This window comes from Carlito syrichta, unplaced genomic scaffold (genome assembly GCF_000164805.1).
Source record: "Carlito syrichta isolate Samal-C Ts95f unplaced genomic scaffold, Tarsius_syrichta-2.0.1 Scaffold309017, whole genome shotgun sequence".
Lineage (NCBI taxonomy): Eukaryota > Metazoa > Chordata > Mammalia > Primates > Tarsiidae > Carlito > Carlito syrichta.
In genome coordinates, this window is record NW_007253113.1 from 249,485 (window position 1) to 269,751 (window position 20,267).

At 39.0% G+C, this 20,267-nt stretch overlaps 1 protein-coding gene across 3 annotated transcripts in view; it reads right to left on the reverse strand.

Annotated features, from left to right (window-relative positions):
- Positions 1 to 2,898: 2,898 nt before the first annotated feature.
- PHLDB2 (pleckstrin homology like domain family B member 2) overlaps positions 2,899 to 20,267 on the reverse strand; it is a 131,004-nt gene continuing 113,635 nt past the window's right edge. For 2 of the 3 annotated variants that reach the window (XM_008066589.2, XM_008066588.1), the window contains 6 exons: positions 19,062 to 19,266; positions 14,291 to 14,381; positions 12,822 to 12,968; positions 10,303 to 10,522; positions 5,369 to 5,454; positions 2,899 to 4,763 (listed from right to left, as the gene is read on the reverse strand). In XM_008066589.2, coding sequence (XP_008064780.1) covers positions 4,623 to 4,763; positions 5,369 to 5,454; positions 10,303 to 10,522; positions 12,822 to 12,968; positions 14,291 to 14,381; positions 19,062 to 19,266 — 890 coding nt within the window. In that variant the 3' untranslated portion in view covers positions 2,899 to 4,622. The remainder of the gene's footprint in view (positions 4,764 to 5,368; positions 5,455 to 10,302; positions 10,523 to 12,821; positions 12,969 to 14,290; positions 14,382 to 19,061; positions 19,267 to 20,267) is intronic. The other variant, XM_021716850.1, reaches the window with a different exon arrangement.

Sequence of the window (20,267 nt, forward strand, 5' to 3'; positions counted from 1 at the left end):
TGCGCTGTCGGCTGGGAGGCGGAGCTAACTAAAGAGCGCCGCGCGCGATTTTCCGCCTACGGAGAGCGCGCATGCGCCAAGCGTCCTTGCTCTAGCCGCCGGGCTGGGGCTGCCGCTTCTACCCGTAAGAGTTTTCGCGGCGAGGTGGTATTCCAGGTTTTAGACGCTTAGGGAGAAACCGTTTGCGATGTTCCTAGCTAGGAAACCCTCTCGGCATCCCGAGGACAGTGGGGAGCGGAAACGTAAAATGGTAGGCTTGCTGAATGGCACATCCCTCTCATTTCGTGACAGTTGTAACCTGTACCGGAAACGCTCCCAGAATGCGACCTTAACCTTGAACGTGTGAATACCTGGAGTGGAGTCGGACATTCGCCGCTCCCTCGCCCCTTTTCAGTTCGTCGTTTCTGTTATGTTTCTCTACGTGCTTGACTACTTGATTTGTTGCATTATTCTGACCTCTGCCGGAGGCAAAAACACATTTCAATAAATGCTGTAGACAAACCCAAATTTCAATAAGTAATTTCAATGGAAGAACAAAACTCAGAGAATTAAATTTTAAAGGAGTATTTTATAGTCCAGGGATCAAATAAACTCTTACTATTTCAAACTCCAAAATCATAAAGAAAACATATCCTCATGAATTTACACTTTTTGAATGGCAGAAGACACTCGAAGTCAAATAAGAACCTAGAAAAATAGATTTTGCAGTATAGATCTATTAATACTTCTATTCAGCCTGCTCCTAGAAATTAGGAAAAAATACAATTTTTTAAGGTAGTGACGTTTATTACTTGCCTGAGTAGTGCCCCCAACTCCCCCTCATGTAACAAAACAACTTCAGAAAAAAATATAATTTTAATAAAATTGGCTAATGGGCAGGAATAGGCGGCTCATATAAGTAAGCATGATGCTCAACCTCACTAACTGAAAAATTGGAACTCCAAAAAATAACATGCCATTCTTCCCCCCCGTTCTTCAGATTGGCAGAAGCTTATTTTTTTTTTTTTTTTTTTGAGTTGGAGTTTCATTCTGTCGCTCCCGGTCACCGCAGCCTCGACCTGCTGGCCTCCGGCGATCCTTCCACCTCAGCCTTCCGGGTAGCTGCAACTACAGGCGCGCGCTACCACTCCCGGCTAGTTTTTGGTTTATTGTAGAGATGAGGGCTCGTCAAGTTGCCCAGGCGGGTCTCGAACCGGCCGGCTCAGGCAGTCCACTAGCCTCGGTCTCCCAAAGTGCTGGGATTACAGGTTGAGCCACCGAGCACGGCCTGGCAAAAGTTAAAAAGAGCAACTATTGGTAAGGATGTCGCCACTTATGTATGATTGCTGGGAAAGTGAATTGCTAAAATCTGTGACCAAGTAATTGGGCCACATCGATTAAAATTTAAAAATATTGGCCGGTCTCAGTGGGTCGCCGGAACCCAGCAGGTCGAGCGTGCCACTGCACTCCAGCCGGGGCGACAGAGTGAGACAGGGTGAGACTCCAACTCAAAAAAGAAAGAAAGAAAGAAAGAAAAGCATCATTTCCAATGCCTTTTGACTCAGTGGTCGCAGTTCGTGACTATCCAATAGAAAACTAGTTCATAAAGACCCAAATTATCTACTACAGCGCCACCTTTAGAGACTAAGAGGAAAAAAATTGTAATGCCCAACAACAGAAAAAGAGCTGAATAAATGTCTGGACTTCAGCTCTGACACCTTTCAAACTAATTCCTGGGGGCCTCGGGCATCAACCAGTAAGGCCTTATCTACTTTTTCCTACTTAAAAGTTACTGTGGGTGATGTAATATTTTGAGTAAAATCAGTTTACTGTCCTGGTTATAAATTTTGGGGCAGTGATTGGTGCCAGAGTTATTTTAGTTTTCTTTTTTCATTTGACATTTAGGTCAGTGGTGCTAGCGTTAAAGATAATGTTTGGGTATAGTGAATCCAGCATGTTGTTGGAGTCTTGAGAACCTGTCCTATTGGAACACTCTGGAAAATTTGGATAAATAAAGACTCTGATGTCTTTCCTGAGAAGGGGAATACCTCTCATATAGTAAAAACATGTAGTAAGAAGAGTCGCTTGATTTCAGGACATATTCCAAAAGATTATGAGCTGTGTGACCATTTCTCCATTAGATCTGTTGTAGACTCCAAGTGTGATGCCCAATGCATGTCATCTCATCATCCCTTTTATCTTAACAAAGACTTATCCCTGTAGGTTTTGGATACGTGCAAAATATTCTCAATCATGACTCTTCTTTTTATCCTCCTTCTGTATTTGCAAATCTTCTTGCATATGTTTGTGTGCAGCAAAATGAAAAATTTGACTTATCATAGTGGGAAAAGCACTGCACACACAAAAAAGCAGAGAAACCCATGGATTGTCTTCTCTATCCACTTTTACAAGTTTAAAAAAATCAGAAAAAATTGTGGCTAGTGACAATTGTAGATGCTTTTGCTGAAAGTGATGAGCTTCAAGTAGACAAATGTGTTTCCACCTTGGATATCTACTGTCAGTGTTACCTTCATTAACATACAAAGGGATAAAAGCACACACTGTTGAGGGCGGTTTCTCTCTCTGAAATCTGCTGCCTTAGTTCAGGGAGACAAATGAGGTTCCCACCAAGTAAAGCTTGACCACACATTTACATGATTTTTTCCCCCCAGTAAGATAGATGGATAAGTAAATACAGTTCTTGCAATCCCCAGTAATAAATGTATTTGTGCAAAAAGGCAACAATGTCAGATTTTTTTCAGGTTTCATCTCATTTTGAAAACAATAAGAAATATGACCAGAGATACTTCTAATTACTTCTTTATAGACTACAAACTGTAATAGCATACAACAACCTTTATGTCATTTCTACTATTGTCTTTTGCTGACTAATTCACTCTCCATCAGGTTACTGATAGGTGGCTTGCAAATGAGAAATGGGTTTATTTTCAAATGTGAAACCAGGTCAATTTTTTAATACAAACTCAACATATTTAACACACATATTTAAAAAGGTTTACTACATCATGCAAGTTGGGTAGAACACCTTTACAATCCTATGAAGAAAGTACAGTACAGAAAAGTTATATCTTTACATAAAGCAACAAAATCTTAGCAATTATATTTCACTTTCTTAAATCATTACAGCATTTAAGGGTAATCTCTGTAAAATCAGGTTTTAAAAATGTCTTCCACAGTCATGATTTTTGTCCTTCACTGTTCAAGTAAAATCTCATGTCATCCAGTTGCAAAATCATTATTGGCAACATGTACACATGTATACAGACTACACTGCAGATAAAAAAAAAAAAGTTGTACCCAGTCAGGCCTGACAAAGTTTTAGAGACACTTATAGTCTAATAATTTCACCTTGTACTAGTAAGTAATATCGTTATTTTCTATTCATTTCTATTCATTTGCCATGTTTTAGGAAATAGTACATTCATACTTTTAAACATGCAAAACATGATAAACTAGAATGAATGGCACGTGAAAAACCATTATAAAAGAGACTTGCCTGAAGTCATTTCATTCAACAAAAATTAATTTAACTCAAAAACCAAAGTCTAACTGTAAAAAAAAAACATAAAATAGTACATTAAAAAGAATGTAAGTTGAACTTCATTTTATAGAACAACACCACTTCTGCAAATAAGTATATTGATTGGTCTGTTCTTTGGTGAAAACAGAGCTATGATTTCATGGTTATGTCACATAAGAGTGCACTTAGCAGGTATGCTCCACAACAAAGAGAAATCGGACAATCTAAAAGACATTGGCTACTGGTTGCCTTTATTCTCAGCACCAAGTATGGAAAAATCTTCAGCAAAACAAGCTTCTAACACCAAATATTCTCTTTACTTAAAATTGCCCAATGTGACAGAATGCCTGTTGTCTAAGATGACTTCTCCCCCCCCAAAAAACCACACAGCTTTTTGCTCATTCTTCTGTTACTAAATGGTTTACTATGTATGTACAGTAGCTTATACAGGTGGTGAGACTGCAGAGTCAATTTTCTGGGTTTCTCGTGGCATCGAAATACCATTCTGAAATATAGAATAATATAGTAAATGCAGTTCATCACTTACAGTTGCTACTGCTAAAAGGAAGTCATATCAAGTCTTTGGTTTTGGTGCAGTACTTAATTAAGGCAAAACTCCTCTGAAAACATATTCCCTCCAAGCCCTTGCTTGCTTATATTTGTAAAATGCTACTTTTTTTTTTTAAAAAAAAAAAATGCTACTTTTTTTTTTTAAAGCCATTTGGTTGCCAATAATGTCAATGACAATGATTTGAGTGCTAAAATAATTCCATGTTCCCAAGTATATATAGGCATTTTGTAAAATAGTTTATTTCACCAAAACCAACAATTGATTAAAAATAGTTTATAAGAAAAGTTGTTTATCAAAATAGTGTTTTCCTTCTCATGGGAGCTTCAATTCTTTTGCTATTTATGATCAAGCTTTTCATTGAAATCCCTTCTTTCTTTTTTACAAATGACTTCTTGCTAATACAAAAGGAGTTCTGAGTGCATACAGTTCAAGGGTTGGGTCTGTTGGGTCTTCCCGTCTGGGATTGAATATGGCTTCGTTATTGTAAGAGATTATTGCAGTGTGCCCTGAAGTGGACTGTTGCCCAGTTCATTACAACAAGAAGTGAGTGTAACCTTCTGCCCCTGTAACTATAACATCCATCCAGATCCGCATGGCTTCTGGTGATGGGGCCACCATATAATAGATTCTGTCATGCGTCTTGACACTAAAGGTGAGTAATGGATTAGGACTCTGAAATTCAAAAAAAGGAAAAGAACATAAAACAAACATTTTGAAATAAATTATTAAATAAAACAGACATATGTAAAGTCCTCTTCTTTTAAAGTTTCAATATATAAAATTTATGTATGTAGGTATTACTTTTATTCTACTATATCTTGTACCCCCCCATTCCTTTCTCTCGATTGATCATCTTTGGGCTTTGCTGCACAAGAAATCTCACACAGAGCTCCCTAATTCTCTTAGCACCTAGTTTGTAAAGCTCTAGCAGAGTACCTAGCTGTGCTTAATAAATAGTAGCTGTTATTCTTAGCCCTACTAAAATCTTGTTCATGCCCCCCCATAACTATATAGTAACTTCTTTCTAGAACCCCAGCAGAGTCACCTTCCAGGGTCTACCAAACCAGTATGTCCAGAATATTTCCTCACTTTGCCATGACTTTTTCTCCTCAGAAAGATCAGTCACCCCACGTCTATGTTTACTTTGCCAGCACCATTCTGTTGATATCTATCTGTCATAACAGAACGACAAATCTAAATAGCTTAGAATTCAAAAATATATTTTCTCCCCTTAATAATGGATTCAAATTGTAGGATTTTAGAAAACTGACGCTTACCTTATTAGCATTTTTTAGGTGATCATAATACACTTCTTCAATGGCTTGAAAGTATATTACTCCTTTTAATTTAGCTTCATGCTTGTCTGCAAAGACAGATGAGTGTTAAAATAAATATTTTATTATCACTGGTGGACAGAAAAAATGATACTTTCATTATAATTATTATTAAAATATTTATAGTATTTAGATTATTTTAAATTAATTCAGATAACCCGAGTTAGTGCATTACCCCCCCTTCTATATTGAGGGGGAGAAAAAAAGGAAAATCATAAAATTACCAGCCCCAAACCAAAGGGACTAACTGGCTTTGCCCAAGGCTCTTCAGAAAATTATCAGTCAAAAAATAACCCAGAACTACTGTCAGGTTAGCACCCAAAGTATAAATACTAATGACTCTAATACAAATATTTCTCCACATTCTCCAAGACATTTTGTAGTGGAAATATTAATATGCAGATCTGCTGTAATAAAAATTTTGCAAAGTGTGTTTTTTGGCTTGCAATTGAAAGTAATATTCTACTTCTATTTCTTTCCTATAACATTTTTTTCTTCAGCAGCCTTGATTTTTTTTCCTGTTTTCAACAGACCTTCATGTCAATAATTTACTGTCCTTTAAATGCAACACTTTCCAAACTATTTCTAAAGATTTCATCAGATTTCCCATAAAAACAAAACAAAGGAAACAACAAACAAACAACAAAGAAAAACAGGAATCAAACAAAGAGCACCACTCTGATGTAGTAAATTCTTGAGATATTTTGTAATTTAAGCTCGGCAAGGATCATAATGCATGTGAACATATAAAAGAATTTTAAAAGTATGGATGAGGATGCAGGGAAGACTCTCATATGTCCTGCTGGGAGAAATGCTAATAAGACAGCCCCTTTTGGAAGGCAATTGGTAAAAAAAAAAAAAAAAATACTGAAAAAATGCAAAGCTCCTTTTACTCAGCAATTCCACTTCTAAAACTTTATTGTATAAGATCTACTCGTGCATGTGCAAATGTACATGGAATTGTGCTTGTTGTGGCATAAGGCTGCAAAAGATCTGCCTGAGCTTTCATAGGGGACTGACTCAGCTATAGACCAGCCATACAATGGAATCTACACAGCTCCTGAAACAATGGAGGTAGATCTGTATATGCTCAGAAAACAAACATCTTGAAATACTATTAGATGAATAGAGTGAATAATTCAGTCCCAATTATGTAAAAAGAAAAAGGAATTCATGTACACTTGGAAACAGAGAAACATGGATAGAGATTTTTCAGACTTAATTATGGGAAGTCTGAAACATTTCAGACTTAATCATGGGAAGTCTAAACTCTCATGATGGGAAAGAGACTTACTTTCATTATACAAACTTTTGTTTTGTTTTGAATTTTGTACTAAGTGAATGTCCTTTTTAAAATAATGACAAAAAGCTCATCTGAAAAATAATGGCCCTGAACTGTTCAGCAGAAAATAAACCTATTTAATTGCATTTAATTCACCATTTTCCTAACTTATTTGAACAGGGACCATATTTTTGTTGTCTGTTTTTGCTCTCCTTGGGAAACACTGTTTTATTTTATTTTTTTAACTTTTATTTATTTATTTTTTGAGTTGGAGTCTCACTCTGTCACTCAGACTGGAGTGCAGTGGCCGCTCCCGGCCACTGCAGCCTCGACCTGCTGGGCTCCGGCGATCCTTCAGCCTCAGCCTTCCAAGGAGCTGAAACTACAGGCACGCGCTACCACGCCTGGCTAATTTTTTGATTTATTGTAGAGATGAGATCTCGCCAAGTTGCCCAGGCGGGTCTCGAACCCGCGGGCTCAGGCAATCCACTCACCTCGGCCTCCCAAAGCGCTAGGATTACAGGCTGAGCCACCGAGCCCAGCTGGAAACACTGTTTTAATAAATACCATGTTCATTGAGTTTCAATCCATTTCTATGGAAAAGAAGCTCAGTGTATCTCTCAAACACTTGCTGGTAAGCAGACTGCGATAATTCATGCGAAAACACAATAATACCCTGTTTTCTGAACACAGATGTAAAACAAAATCTGGATTATAAAAGTAAATCTTGTCGGTGTTTCAAGCAGGTAAAACGAAACCTTTGTGTATATGGAACTTCACACTGGAGACAGAACTCTTAAAAACATAAACCTCACAACCACGTTGCGAGCTGAGAGAAGGAACGGTGCTCTTGTAAATTGATGAGCTAATGTTACCCATTCTGTTTCTCTCAGTATTATCCCATCCATTTACAGACATATTTTCTGTGCCCATCTTCTTTAGAGACGCTCCTTAAGTTCCCGGTTAACATGCAGGAGGCCAAGGACAGGCCAGTGTCATGAACAACACAGAGCCCTGGGACTTTACCTTCGACACTCACATTTTCGGTTTCTTCACACAAACATGGCCATTTCTTTCCCTGACAAGCTGGAGGGACATGGCTCCCATAGGATCAAGGCCAGCCTGAACTGCAGTCTGGACAACTGCCTGGGGACTGATCTATTCCTGTGCTGGTTGGTGTCTGGGAAAGGGAAGGCAGGACGGAACAGGCAAAACTGCAGAACGATAGCTATGAGCAGAGCCAGATGGGCAGCATGTGTCCAACCAGGCCACAGTGGTCAATGTTATCACATAAAAATACTAAACATCTGGATGAAATATAATTTTTGTCTGTTTTCTGTGTTAAGGTTCTGAGTAATCTTTGATTTACCAAAAATGTTTGTTTTTCATTTTTTGAGTCGGAGTCTTTGTCGCCCAGGCTGGAGTGCAGTGGCACGATCATGGCTATCACAGCCTTGACATCCTGGGCTCAGACAATCCTTTCACCTCAGCCTCCTGAATGGCTGGGACTACAGGCATGCACCACATGCCTGGCTAATTTTTGTATTTTTTGGGTAGAGACAAGATCTCACAGTGTTGCCCAGGCCAGTCTTGAACTCCTGGGCTCAAGTAATCCTCTCACTTCAGTCTCCCAGATTGCTGGGATTACAAGCATGAGCCACCACACCTGGCCTTGGTTTTGGTATTTAAAAAAAATTGAAAACCAGTCATCAAAAGTCTCAATTTGGAAAACTGCATTTAAGTAGGTCAGAAGCTCAGAGTGCAGGTTTGGGGAAGTTGCCAGGGTGTTGAACCACTCACCAGGTGATGGAAGAAACAATGAAATAAGGAGCACAGACAAGAGCACAGAAGAGTGGGATGGTTTTGCCTGAAATTCTTTTAAAACTTTATTTTTGAAAAAGTCTGCCTGAAGTTTTCTGTAGAGATCACACACCACCGAGTTTTGTTCATGCATTTTGCAGACACCAGATTGAGTTTCTTTTAAAGAGGCATCTTTCCTATTGTACTGAGAGAAGCTGCTCTGGATATGTACACAACCCAAGGCCATAAAGCCCTAGAGTAGCAAAGCAGGGGACTTGGGAGGAAGAGCCGTTTGCTTCAGACCACCGACCTCTGTCGTAACCAGGACTCCATCTGAAGAGCTCCTTGGTGAAAGTCACACACCCCTCTACCTGCTCCACACTCCAAATCTGGGTCTCCAGAGCCAGCGTTTCTTTTCTTCCACGGGCTTCATGGCTTCTCACACCACTTCTTATAAACATAACCTGACCTCACTCAACAGATTCAAGGACTAAACTGTTACTTCTATATATTACATGGATACATTTGACAACAATTGCTGATGATGCTCATGAACACCCAACGCAGTGTTTCTTCATCACATCCGGTCTGATGCCTCTCTCTTTTTTTTTTTTTTTTTTTTGAGTTGGAGTCTCACTCTGTCGCCCAGGCTGGAGTGCAGTGGCCATTCCCGGCCACCACAGCCTCGACCTGCTGGCTCTGGCGATCCTTCCGCCTCAGTCTTCCAAGTAGCTGGAACTACAGGCGCGTGCTACCACACCCAGCTAATTTTTTTATTTATTGTAAAGATGAGGTCTCTCCAAGTTGCCCAGGTGGGTCTCGAACCCGCGGGCTCAGGCAATTCACTCACCATGGCCTCCCAAAGCACAGGATTACAGGCTGAGCCACTGAGCCTGGCTATCTTTTTTTTTTTTTTTTTGAGTTGGAGTCTCACTCCGTCACCCAGACTGGAGTGCAGTGGCCGCTCCTGGCCACCGCAGCCTTGACCTGCTGGGCTCTGGTGATCCTTCTGCCTTAGCCTTCCAAATAGCTGGAACTACAGGCGCGCACTACCATACCCGGCTAATTTTTGATTTATTGTAGAGATGAGGTCTCACCAAGTTGCCCAGGTGGTCTCGAACCGGCTATGTTTTTTAACAGCTGAAAAGACAGCAGAGCTATCCTTGCGCTACTAATGGACATGTTTCAGATGTGATCCAAGAGGAAAGAAGAGGCTTCTTAATAAGTATGCCAGTGACACTAATATGCCAGTATTTAGATAAGATTCAGTAGGGTATGTTTCTCATAATCCTGCTTAAGAATCCAAAAATATTTCAGTCACTTAATAAATACTCATCCACTAGTTTACTGATGAGCTTTACTCCCTGTGCTTAAAAGACCATTATAGTTTATAAACTGTAGTTAAATGACAGTCAGCTAGGGCTGCCTAATTGTGTGTGACTTAAACAGAACATATGACAGTCAATCAATCACAAAAACCTTTTTTTCTGTCTTGGTGACAATATTTTTATCTAAAAAACAAATCATTTAATATTTATTGGGGCTGGAGTTTACTGAAAACTAGAATAGACTAATTCATACTTCTTAAAGTAAATGTGCTTATTATTTCTAGGAAGGAAATTCATATCACATAGACTCTATAATCTAAATAGAAAATTATTACATCTACAAAGCTAATGCTGTCATTAAGCATTATGTATCAAACTACCTGTTTATACTTAATTTCAGCGGCCTTTGCTCTTTAACAGAGGGTTCCTGATTTGAGTATTTCACTTGAATGTTTTTTATCACTCACCTGCATAATAAGAGAATGTGCGCTTATTCCGATCAAAAACAAACCAACGTTTTTTCCAAGTTTTAATTTTTCCACCCATTTTGATGAGGAATCCTCGGCAGGTCTTCTCTGTGATCGATACATGGTAACAGGTATCGATATTGTGACCAGCAGTCTCTACATGGCTTCTCAAATCAAAGTCTTCCTTCCGGACAGGCAGGTAGCGTGTCAAAGGACGAGCCTGGAAAGGTACAAAACTCATTCCATCTATAGCCAATTATTTGTGAATTTTTTTTTCTAGGTTACAGATGTTTAGAAGTGAAAATTAATGATAAAGCCTAAGCCTTAAAACACTCACGTTGTCATAAGAGCTTCAGATAAACAAAGCACTTATCATTTGGAGTCTAAAAATTGGGGAGTATCTTGAAAAGAATACTATAATATACGGGAGAAGGGGAGGATAAATTCAGGTTGAGAGATTCTATTCCTTAAGATGGGCAGATGAAAAAAAATGCAAACGTCATTTATCTTAAGCTCTTTTAACCAGGATGTACGTAGCCTTTAACAAACACAGGGAAATGAAACATGTAGTTATCTGGGCTGCTCCCTACAGATGACAACGTCTCTCCTGTGGATTTTCCAGAAGTTGTCTCTGCCTCAACTGAACAGTAGTTCTTCTTAAGTAATTGTAGACATGGCATCATTGGTTGGACACTATTTAGTAGCTACAACCCCCACAAGATCCCACAAAGCTGTATTTGTCAGCTTATACACACTCTGATAGAAACCGAAGGCAGAGATGTATGTTTTGAAAAGCAAAGCTAAAATAAAGTAAAAAGTGAAATGAAAGCTAGACCTAATGTAATGAACTGTCCAGGACCAGATCTGAAAGGGACGTATTTAGAAATCTTTTAAGTTACTGTTGCCTAGGGCAAAGGTTTGTCTAATCTAGGGCACACATATATCACTGCGGGTGATATTTCTAAAACGGTGTCTTATTTTATGCTCTTCAATAATTCCATCCCTTACCCTGGGGAAATGGCCAAATCATACTCTTGGAGGCAAAACTTATAATCAGGATTAAAATAGAATCATCCTTTTTGGTTGGGCTTCAGACACTAAACAGGCATGGATGACCTTCACTGAATCAGAATTTGGCAGAGGTTGGGCACAATGAAATAAAACAAACAAGTTTTATTTCTATTTTTCCTTCAACATTTAACTTTTGATTTAATGGTACTTTATTGACAGATGCTGATACCTCAAAGCATACAAAGTCCTAAGGATAGTCCCTAATTACTATACTACCGAACTTCCAGCAGCCATAAAGAAGAAATTATATATTTTGCCTTTGAGTTTAGTAAACCTTGATAAAATTGATTTGCCCCTTGTATACTCAAAATGTGTTCCTTTGAATCAAACGGTCAACCAAAGTTTTTATCTGCTAGCTGTGAGAAGGTTGTGACGTGATTTGCAGAAGAAACATCCTGAGTTGCGGCAAACAGGCAAACAGGTTCTTCTACCATGACAATGCACTTGCCCACACCACACTGAGTGAGTGTTCAGCAGTTTTTCACCAAAAAGGTCATGGCTCCCATGTCCCACTCTCCCTATTCACCTGATCTTGCCCCAAGCGATTTTGTTTTTATTTTTCCCATGATAAAAATCCTCAAAGGCAAACATTTTTGCCTATGCAGAAGAGATCAAACAAAAAATGGAAGAAGCACCAAAAGGTAACAAAATCGATGGGTTCAAAAAGCGTTTGGAGCAGTGAAAAAAGCATCTAGACAGGTGTATTGCATCAAAGGGAGAAGGTGACTGAAGTTTAAACATGTAAGAATAAATACACAATGTTTTATAAATAAGTTGTTTTTTTGGGGGGGAGGTCCTCCTTCATATATTATGTAAGCAACTATAATATGTGACAGGAACAGAGATTAAAAACTCTCCAATGACCAAAATAAGAAGTCAAACAAAATGGGTGGTTTCCTCAAATTTTGCTTGAGTTCAGAAATCTAGTGCACAAGTGTTGAGGACTGGTGTGGCAAAGGGGGCACATGTGAAAATATAGTGATTAGAAACAAAATATTAACAGCGCTGTCAAGATACTGGACTGGTAAAATTGTCCTGTTCTAGAATGTTTGCTTCTAAAAGATGGCTTAATAGAACCTCTTCCTTTTTTCAACCAAAGGTTTTAGTTTGGATGTTGTATTTCTAAAACCACCTGCATTTTTCAAATCTGCTAAAAAAAAAATATTGTTCTTTTACAATATACTCCAAAGACTGGGCAGAAGAAAACGTGTTTCTCCTTGCAAAATGTTCCACACATGACTAGAGAAAGGCATCATTTGGTAATTCCCTAACAGTTTGAAATAAACTCACGCTTCATGATCCCTCCACTCCCTCCGCCCTAACCCTTTGCATGTCAAGTGTTAATAATGCTCAGGGCCTGAGGATAATCCTGACCCAGAATGGCTGTCTTCCATGGAATGACCACCAGGGGGAAACCTACACTTATTCATTGAGACTGACCGACCAACCTGTGCCCTTTGTTTCTCCCGTATTTTCACTTCCTTTTCGATTAACTTCTGCCTCTGGCTAGTTTCTTCCTGCAATCGTTTTTCCAGGATTTCTCGGCGTCGTTTTTCTTCTTCCAGAGCTCGTTTTTTGGCTTCCATCTCCCGTTCCTAAATATTATGCATAACCACGATTATTTTAAGACACACATTATACTTGAATGGTTCTAATACCAAAAAGAAAATTCTGTCTAGACAATTCTTGCATTGCAGCCTAGTCTCTTAGAATACGTAACCTTGGGGCAACCCCCTCAGGTCTCCTCTCACTCTGGGAGCTTTTCTGTCCTCTCAATAAATTCTGCTTTTCAAAAACAAATAACAAAAAAAGATTGTGTAACCTTGACTAAAACAGCCCATAATCACCTCTGGCATCACTTTCAAAATCATCATATGCAGAAATGCAACCACTAAATATAATTCACAATTAAATACTGATCTTAAGTGAAAATGCAACTTGCGTCTATGTTCTGTCACTTCATATCAATGACTACAACTCTCTCACTTTAAATGAAAAGTCCCACATATTGTCATTCAACATCTATCATGAGATTAAGCCTTTCTTTCGACTGCTGTCTTCTAACTGAAGGTCAAGGGTCCTTCCAATTCCTGTTGTTGTTGCTGTGCAGCTTCCTGGCAGAGGAAGCACATGCGGAAGTTAGAAAAGGAAAGGAGGTGCCCTTTAGGGCAGGATGCAAAGGCATCTGGGGGGATTCCGAAGGAAGTTCAGGTTCTGGCTTGAAATACAGTCACAGTGATGTAGGATTTTTTTGTGGAGCTGGAGTTTCACTCTGTCACCCAGGCTGGAGTGCAGTGACACGATCATGGCTCACTGCAACCTCAATCTCCCGGGCTCAGGTGGTCCTTCCACCTGTTTCCTGAGTAGCTGGGACTACAGGCAAATGCCACCATGCCTGGCTGATTTTTTTTGTAGAGACAGATTCTTGCTATGTTGTCCAGGCTGGTCTGGAACTCCTGGGCTCCAGCGATCTGCCCACCTTGGCCTCCCAAAGTACTGGGATTACATGCATAAACCGCTGCGCCCCGCCTAACATGGGATTTTAAATATTACAACAGTGCAGTTAGCACCAGATGGGAAGGAAGAAAGAATGCATAAAGACATGACATCCCTCCCTGTTTCTTGGCAAAAACACGAAGTGGCCATCAAAGAAAAAAATATTATACATATGGTCATCAAAGAAAAAAATATATATGTCAACACTATATATATATATTTCAAGTTACAGATTATTAAAGAGCCTTAGAAATCATCTAACACCTTTACTTTTTCAGATAGGAAAATGAGGCCGAGAAAGGTAGAAGACTACTCCAAGATCACTCGGCTTATTAAGGTTCCTTAAGGAGCATTGCCTATGCCAAGCATGAGGCTCCGTGCACCACATTACCGACCTCCAGAATAAAGATATTGAGCTTACCCGGGATTCAAGCAGCCGTGTCTTTTCTGCATGAGCCTGCTTCAGAAGTCTCTCCATTTCTTCTATTCTGGCAATATTTGAAGTGCTGGCACTGAATCAAACACAAAGACCTTTTAAGAATATTGGTTCAGATTGGAAAGTCTCTCTAACACATACAAACACACACACACACACACACACACACACACACACACACACACACACACACACGAGGGTAAAGGGAGGTGCGTGATGAAATCCAAACATATGCAATTTGAAGGATGCTACTTACGAGTCATTGGTCTGAAGAGGCAATTCAATTCAACTCTGAAAATTGTAGGTGACACTGACTTACCTCAGTTTAGAAAACAAAATATAGACAAGCAAAATAACACCCAGGTAAACTGCTTTACTCAGAGGTAAGCAAATCAAACCAAATCTTACAAAGTGTGGCTTCTGAATGCTTCCTCCAAAGTTAAAAATGATGGCCTTTGGGAGTCCTTCTCATTTAGTTTAGCGACTTAGAGATGTCAAACCAAGACTATCACCAAGGTTCTATATAAATGACACCTAACATTTAGAGACACTTTATTAAGTTGGGGAATATGTTATCACCAGCTGTTTTTTGTGGTGCCTTTAAACATGTGGGCATTTTATTTCTTTTATTTCTTAAATAATGATGCCAATTAAATGACTTTGTCTATGGGTGCAACGAATGGGTGGAGGCTAGTTTTGTAACTAGCCCCTACCCATCATACCAATGAGGAAGCTGCACAGGGGAATTTAAGAACTTCAAGAGAAATGAAGGGAAAGATATCACACACACAAGTAAAGGAAAAAGCTGAAGGGAGTGAAAAGTGCAAAAACAGTCTGGATAACTAAAAGAGAAAGAGGAGAACTTGGACACATTAAACACAAAGCAGACAAAAAAAAACCCCCGCAGAACAGTTTATTTTTCTCTTAGTTACTGACTATTCTGGAAAAGAAGGACCATGGTCTAGGTCAAAACTTACTCTGATGTTTCAGCCATGGGGAACCAGTATTGTTTCTTATGCATAATGTGTTCTTGTAAAGTCATTTAAGTACTGTCTTCTTTACCAGTCTCTCTGTTTCTCTCTCTCTCTCTCTTTCTTACTTTTTTTTTTGAGTCAGGGTCTCATTCCTCCTGTGCTCTTGAGTAGCTGATGCTACAGGCGCATGCCCCACTAATTTTTTGATTTATTGTAGAGACAAAGTCTCACTATGTTGCCCAGGCGGATCTCAAACTCCTGGACTCAAGCAATTCTCCCACCTAAGCCTCCCAAAGTGCTGGTATTATAGGTGTGAGCCACCGTGTCCTTTCTACTAGACTCTCTTGAGGGCAGTACTTTTGTGCCTGAATCCTCCAGAGCACAGACCCTGGCATATATAGTAGGAATTCTTGTTTGTTAGACACATTCATATAAAAATAGATTTATTAAAAATTCATGTAGCAGAGTCCTCTTGGTTCACATGAATAAGCAGAGTCCTCTTGGTTATAATTATTAAGAAGTATGAATAAGTATAATAACTGGCTACATAAATAAATACTGATATGTATCCTCAAATAATATTTTTGATAAAATCAGACTTAGGATGGTCTGACCTAGGGTTAAGAGTGCTATTAAAGAGATAAATGGCCATAGTTACACAGGGCATTCAGTTTATCTGAATATCAGTACTGCAGCCCCATTATAAAACACATCCATTGGCCAGGTGTGGTGGCTCATGCCTATAATCCCAGCACTTTTGGGAAGTTGAGCAGGGGAGATTGCTTGAGCCCAGGAGTTCAAGACCAGCCTGGGCCACATAATGAAATCTTGTTTCTACAACAAATCAAAAAATTGGCCAACTATGGTGGCATGCACTTGGAGTCTCAGCAACTTGGGATGCTGAGGTGGAAGGATCACCTGAACCCAGGAGGTCGAGGCTGCCGTGAACTGTGATCATTGTGATCGTGTCACTGCACTCCAGTTTGGGTGACCGAGTGAGACCCTGACTCAAAAAAATTTAAATTAAAAATTTTTTTAACTGAAAATTTTTAAAAAAGCATATCTATTGAAGAGAGGATCTACGAATACTGGATCCTGACAAGCTTATCAAATAGGCTGCCCTTTGCAGGTTTACCTTGGGCCACTTTTTAGCCAGGTGTTTTCTCCCATGAGAGAGAAGAACATAGCAGTATCTTCTCATTGTTTCCATTTGCTGTTGGGAAGATACAATAGGGTGTTTTTGCTCTCCTCAGCTAGCAAGAATCCAAAGGGGGGAAAAAATCTTTAATTTTTGTGCAGGAATTCTTATTCCCCTTCACTGAGAATATCTGGCTACATGGATGGAAAACCAGCAAGTTTCACCAACCCAAGCGAGAAAGCCAAAGCACAGGCCATATAATCACACAAAATTATATCTCTATTGTATAGTATTGTCTGGGACATCAGATATGTATGTCTCATGTTTCCAATTAATCTGTAAATAATTTGAATTTCATTATGTTTCAGGTCTTGAAAACTCACCAATTAAAAAAAAAAAAACCTCATCATTAACTTCCAACTGTCCCCATTTTCATATTGCCAACATTTACTTAGATCTCACTGTTTGCCATTTTCTTTTTTTGTTGTTGTTTTGTTTTTGTTGTGTCAGAGTCTCACTCTATCGCCCAAACTGGAGTCCAAGTGGCACGCTCACAGCTACCACAGCCTCAACCTGTTAAGCTCAGGGGATCCTTCTACCTCAGCCTTCCAAATAGCTGGAACCACAAGCATGCACCATTACACCCGGCTAATTTTTTGATTTATTATAGAGATGAAGTCTCACCATGTTGCTAGGCTAGTCTCAAAACTCTAAGCTCAGGCAATCCTCTTGCCTCCACCTCCCAAAGTGCTGGGATTACAGGTGTGAGCCACCATGCCAGGCTTCATTTTCTTTGTTTACATGTCTTCCCCCAACAGCTTTACTGAGTATACATATACTTGATAAAATTGTATATGTTTTGATAATATGCAAACATTGTGAAGTGATTACCACAGTCAAGCAAATTAACAATCATCACTTCACATGGTTACCAGTGTGTGTGTATGTGTGTGTGTGTGTGTGTGTGTGTGTGTGTGTGTGTTGAGGCACATTTGTCCCTTAATTCTTTCTACAACAGCATTACTGTAGAATGATAATTCCTGGAAGTAGATGTACATAACCATAATCATTTTTCCACAGTTGTTTGACACAGAATCGACCCTGTGGTGCTAGCAATCACAGATGGCCAATCTCCATCATCAGAAATTATTTCATTGTGCTATCAGATCCTCTGAATGTCAAAAAATTGAAACCAAAGTAAAGAATGCCTGTAAAATGTTCAATGTAAAGAGGAGAAAGAAACATCTACCTTAACAAAAATTCATGCTATTCTAAGATAAGCTCTTACTCATTATTATTAATGAGTATTAATAATGCTTGAGTATTAATAATTATTATTAATTATTAATGAAAAATGATGGGATAAACATTGGAAAATAAGGTAGTAAGGAACTAATGTTTGGAATGTGTATTACAACAAAGCATTGTTAATCGGAAACTTCTTAAAAACAGGCAAAAAGAAGACTAAAAAATTTGCTCATCTTAAGATTTTTTAAAATTATGTATTAAAATATTCCAAAATTATAAGTCTATTAAAGAGGTAATTCCATGTTGAAATTCTAGTGGCATAAACTTGGTCTCGTGGTTTATTATGTCACAAAAAGCCATTTATAGAATTATAGAATTACTCAGAGTTGTGGGTACACTTGCCCTTCACTTTTTGTTGAGACATCATTTTTGTGACTGCCAGAAAGTTACATGAGTCAGGCAATGTTTTGCTCTTTCAGCATCATTATTTACACTGTAAACAAACAAAAGGCTCAGAAAATAGGTCTTGGGTCTTAGAAAACAGGTCTTGGGTCTTAGAAAACAGATAATTGAGTGAATTCTGCATCAAGTCTCCATTCTGCTAAAATTACTGTATTGGCTTATAGAAGAATATTCTAAATACCACCTGTTCACTTGCTAAGCTCTGACTTTGTGCTCATACTCTGAGAAAGTGTTAAGGATCCATATGGTGACGGCACAGAGATCTGAGAGTTCATCATCCTCTCAATCAATCAGATCTGCGCAGGAGAGAGACTGAATGAAGAATTGGGCTGGATCTAGAATTGGCCAGGTGCTGGGCCAATTAATACTTCAGTCAGGAGGTAGTGGAACATGATCAAGGCTTTAGAAGAGGAGAAGTACCATGACTAGATTAACATTTCAGCTGTGCCGCTGGCCCTAATTCCATAAGATCACTTTTGCTTGCCTCAAAGTATGAATATGAACATGAATAGTTAAATCCTTACAAAATTTTTAGTATGCAGAATAGCAATAGTCTTTCTTTTAATAAAACATAAGTGTAAGAAATCCTTCCAAGTTCTGACACTTATTGGAAATTATTTCTTTATTTAATCAAAACCAGTGCAAATGAAGCTTGGAGTCAACCAACAGAAGAAAAATCATTTTGAAGCACAGTATACATGTGAGATCCAGTAGAAAGAAATAGGGTAAAGGGAGAAATGAACTACATGACATCTGACTGGCTAAGTCACACAAACTCACAGAAACTACTTTCAAAGGCCGCCATCATACCCAACCCTCCTCTGCACCGTAGACCCTTCATGTCTCAAATATTTGGGCTTGCCCGTGTACAATGTCACTTGAAAGCAGCAGACTGTTTTCCACACCAGAAGCCTTCCCCATAAATAAATCTTACCTAGAGATATTGTCAGGTGAACAAGCAGAGATACTGGTCTCCATGCTGTCAGAGCTATCCAGGCTCAAAGTATCAAAGGCCTGGTCCTTGTAGCTGTGATCTGGGTAATGGAAACTATTCAAGTAGACATTTGACTCAGATGCTGTGCGGCTGTAAAAATCAGATTTCTGCCTTTGTCCTTCACTCATCTGTTGGTGATTATAACCTAAGGAAAGAGCCATAAATAGGTTAGTACGTCTCATTTTTCAGTCTTAGAATCTTATAAGTCTACAGACGCAAGCCAGCAACCAGAAACATATGCATATGAAACTTGGGCCTTGGTCTCATTTGTTTTGACGCCAAGAAGATCAAAGAAATAGCATCATGCTCAGTGCAAGCAAGAGTTTCAAAGAAGTGGTCTGCTGAGTGATCTTATTTGTCAGGGGGATCACTTGACACTTTCCTATGCCATTCCTATATCTCAGCACAACTCAGAAAAATACATCGACACACAAATGGACACAAAAGAACCAAAATAGAAACATAATGGAAAGCTCTGAATCCTCTAAAAATGGCTGTGTTCAAGAAGATAAGATGCCTTCTAGTGACAAAAAAACCCAGGGTTTTAGGGCAGTCATTTACAAAAAAAAAAAAAAACAGGGTTTTAGGGCAGTCATTCCTACAGTGGTATTCCAATTTAAGAAATACTTAAGCTGGTCATAAAATAGCAGATAGAAACTTTTAGGGGTAGGATTTGAGAAATTTGTATTACATATCATCACTAAGACTTTTAATCTGATTAAAATCCAAACTATGCATTTTTCTCGTTCTGTCTCTCTTTTTTTAATTCAGTTTTTCTTCTCTGCCAATTACTTATTTAATTCAGAGTCAACAATTCCTTCAATGATTGTGCTCCTCTTTTAGTATGCAGAACAGCAACTGTAGAGTACATATAGCTGTATAGCGTCAGTAGAGTACATATAGCTCTCTTCTTTTCCCACCTTAAAAATCAGACTTCTGCTAGCTGTTGATAACATCCATTTAAAAATGTAGGCATCATCAGATGCAGTGGCTCATGCCTATAATCTTAGCGTTTTGGGAGGCTAAGATAGGAGGATCGCCTAAGACTAAGAGTTTGAGACCAACCTGGGCAAAAAGGCAAGGCCTCATCCCTACAAAAAAATTAAGGGGGGAGGGGATGGGGAAGGGGGTAGGGAGGAGGCAAGA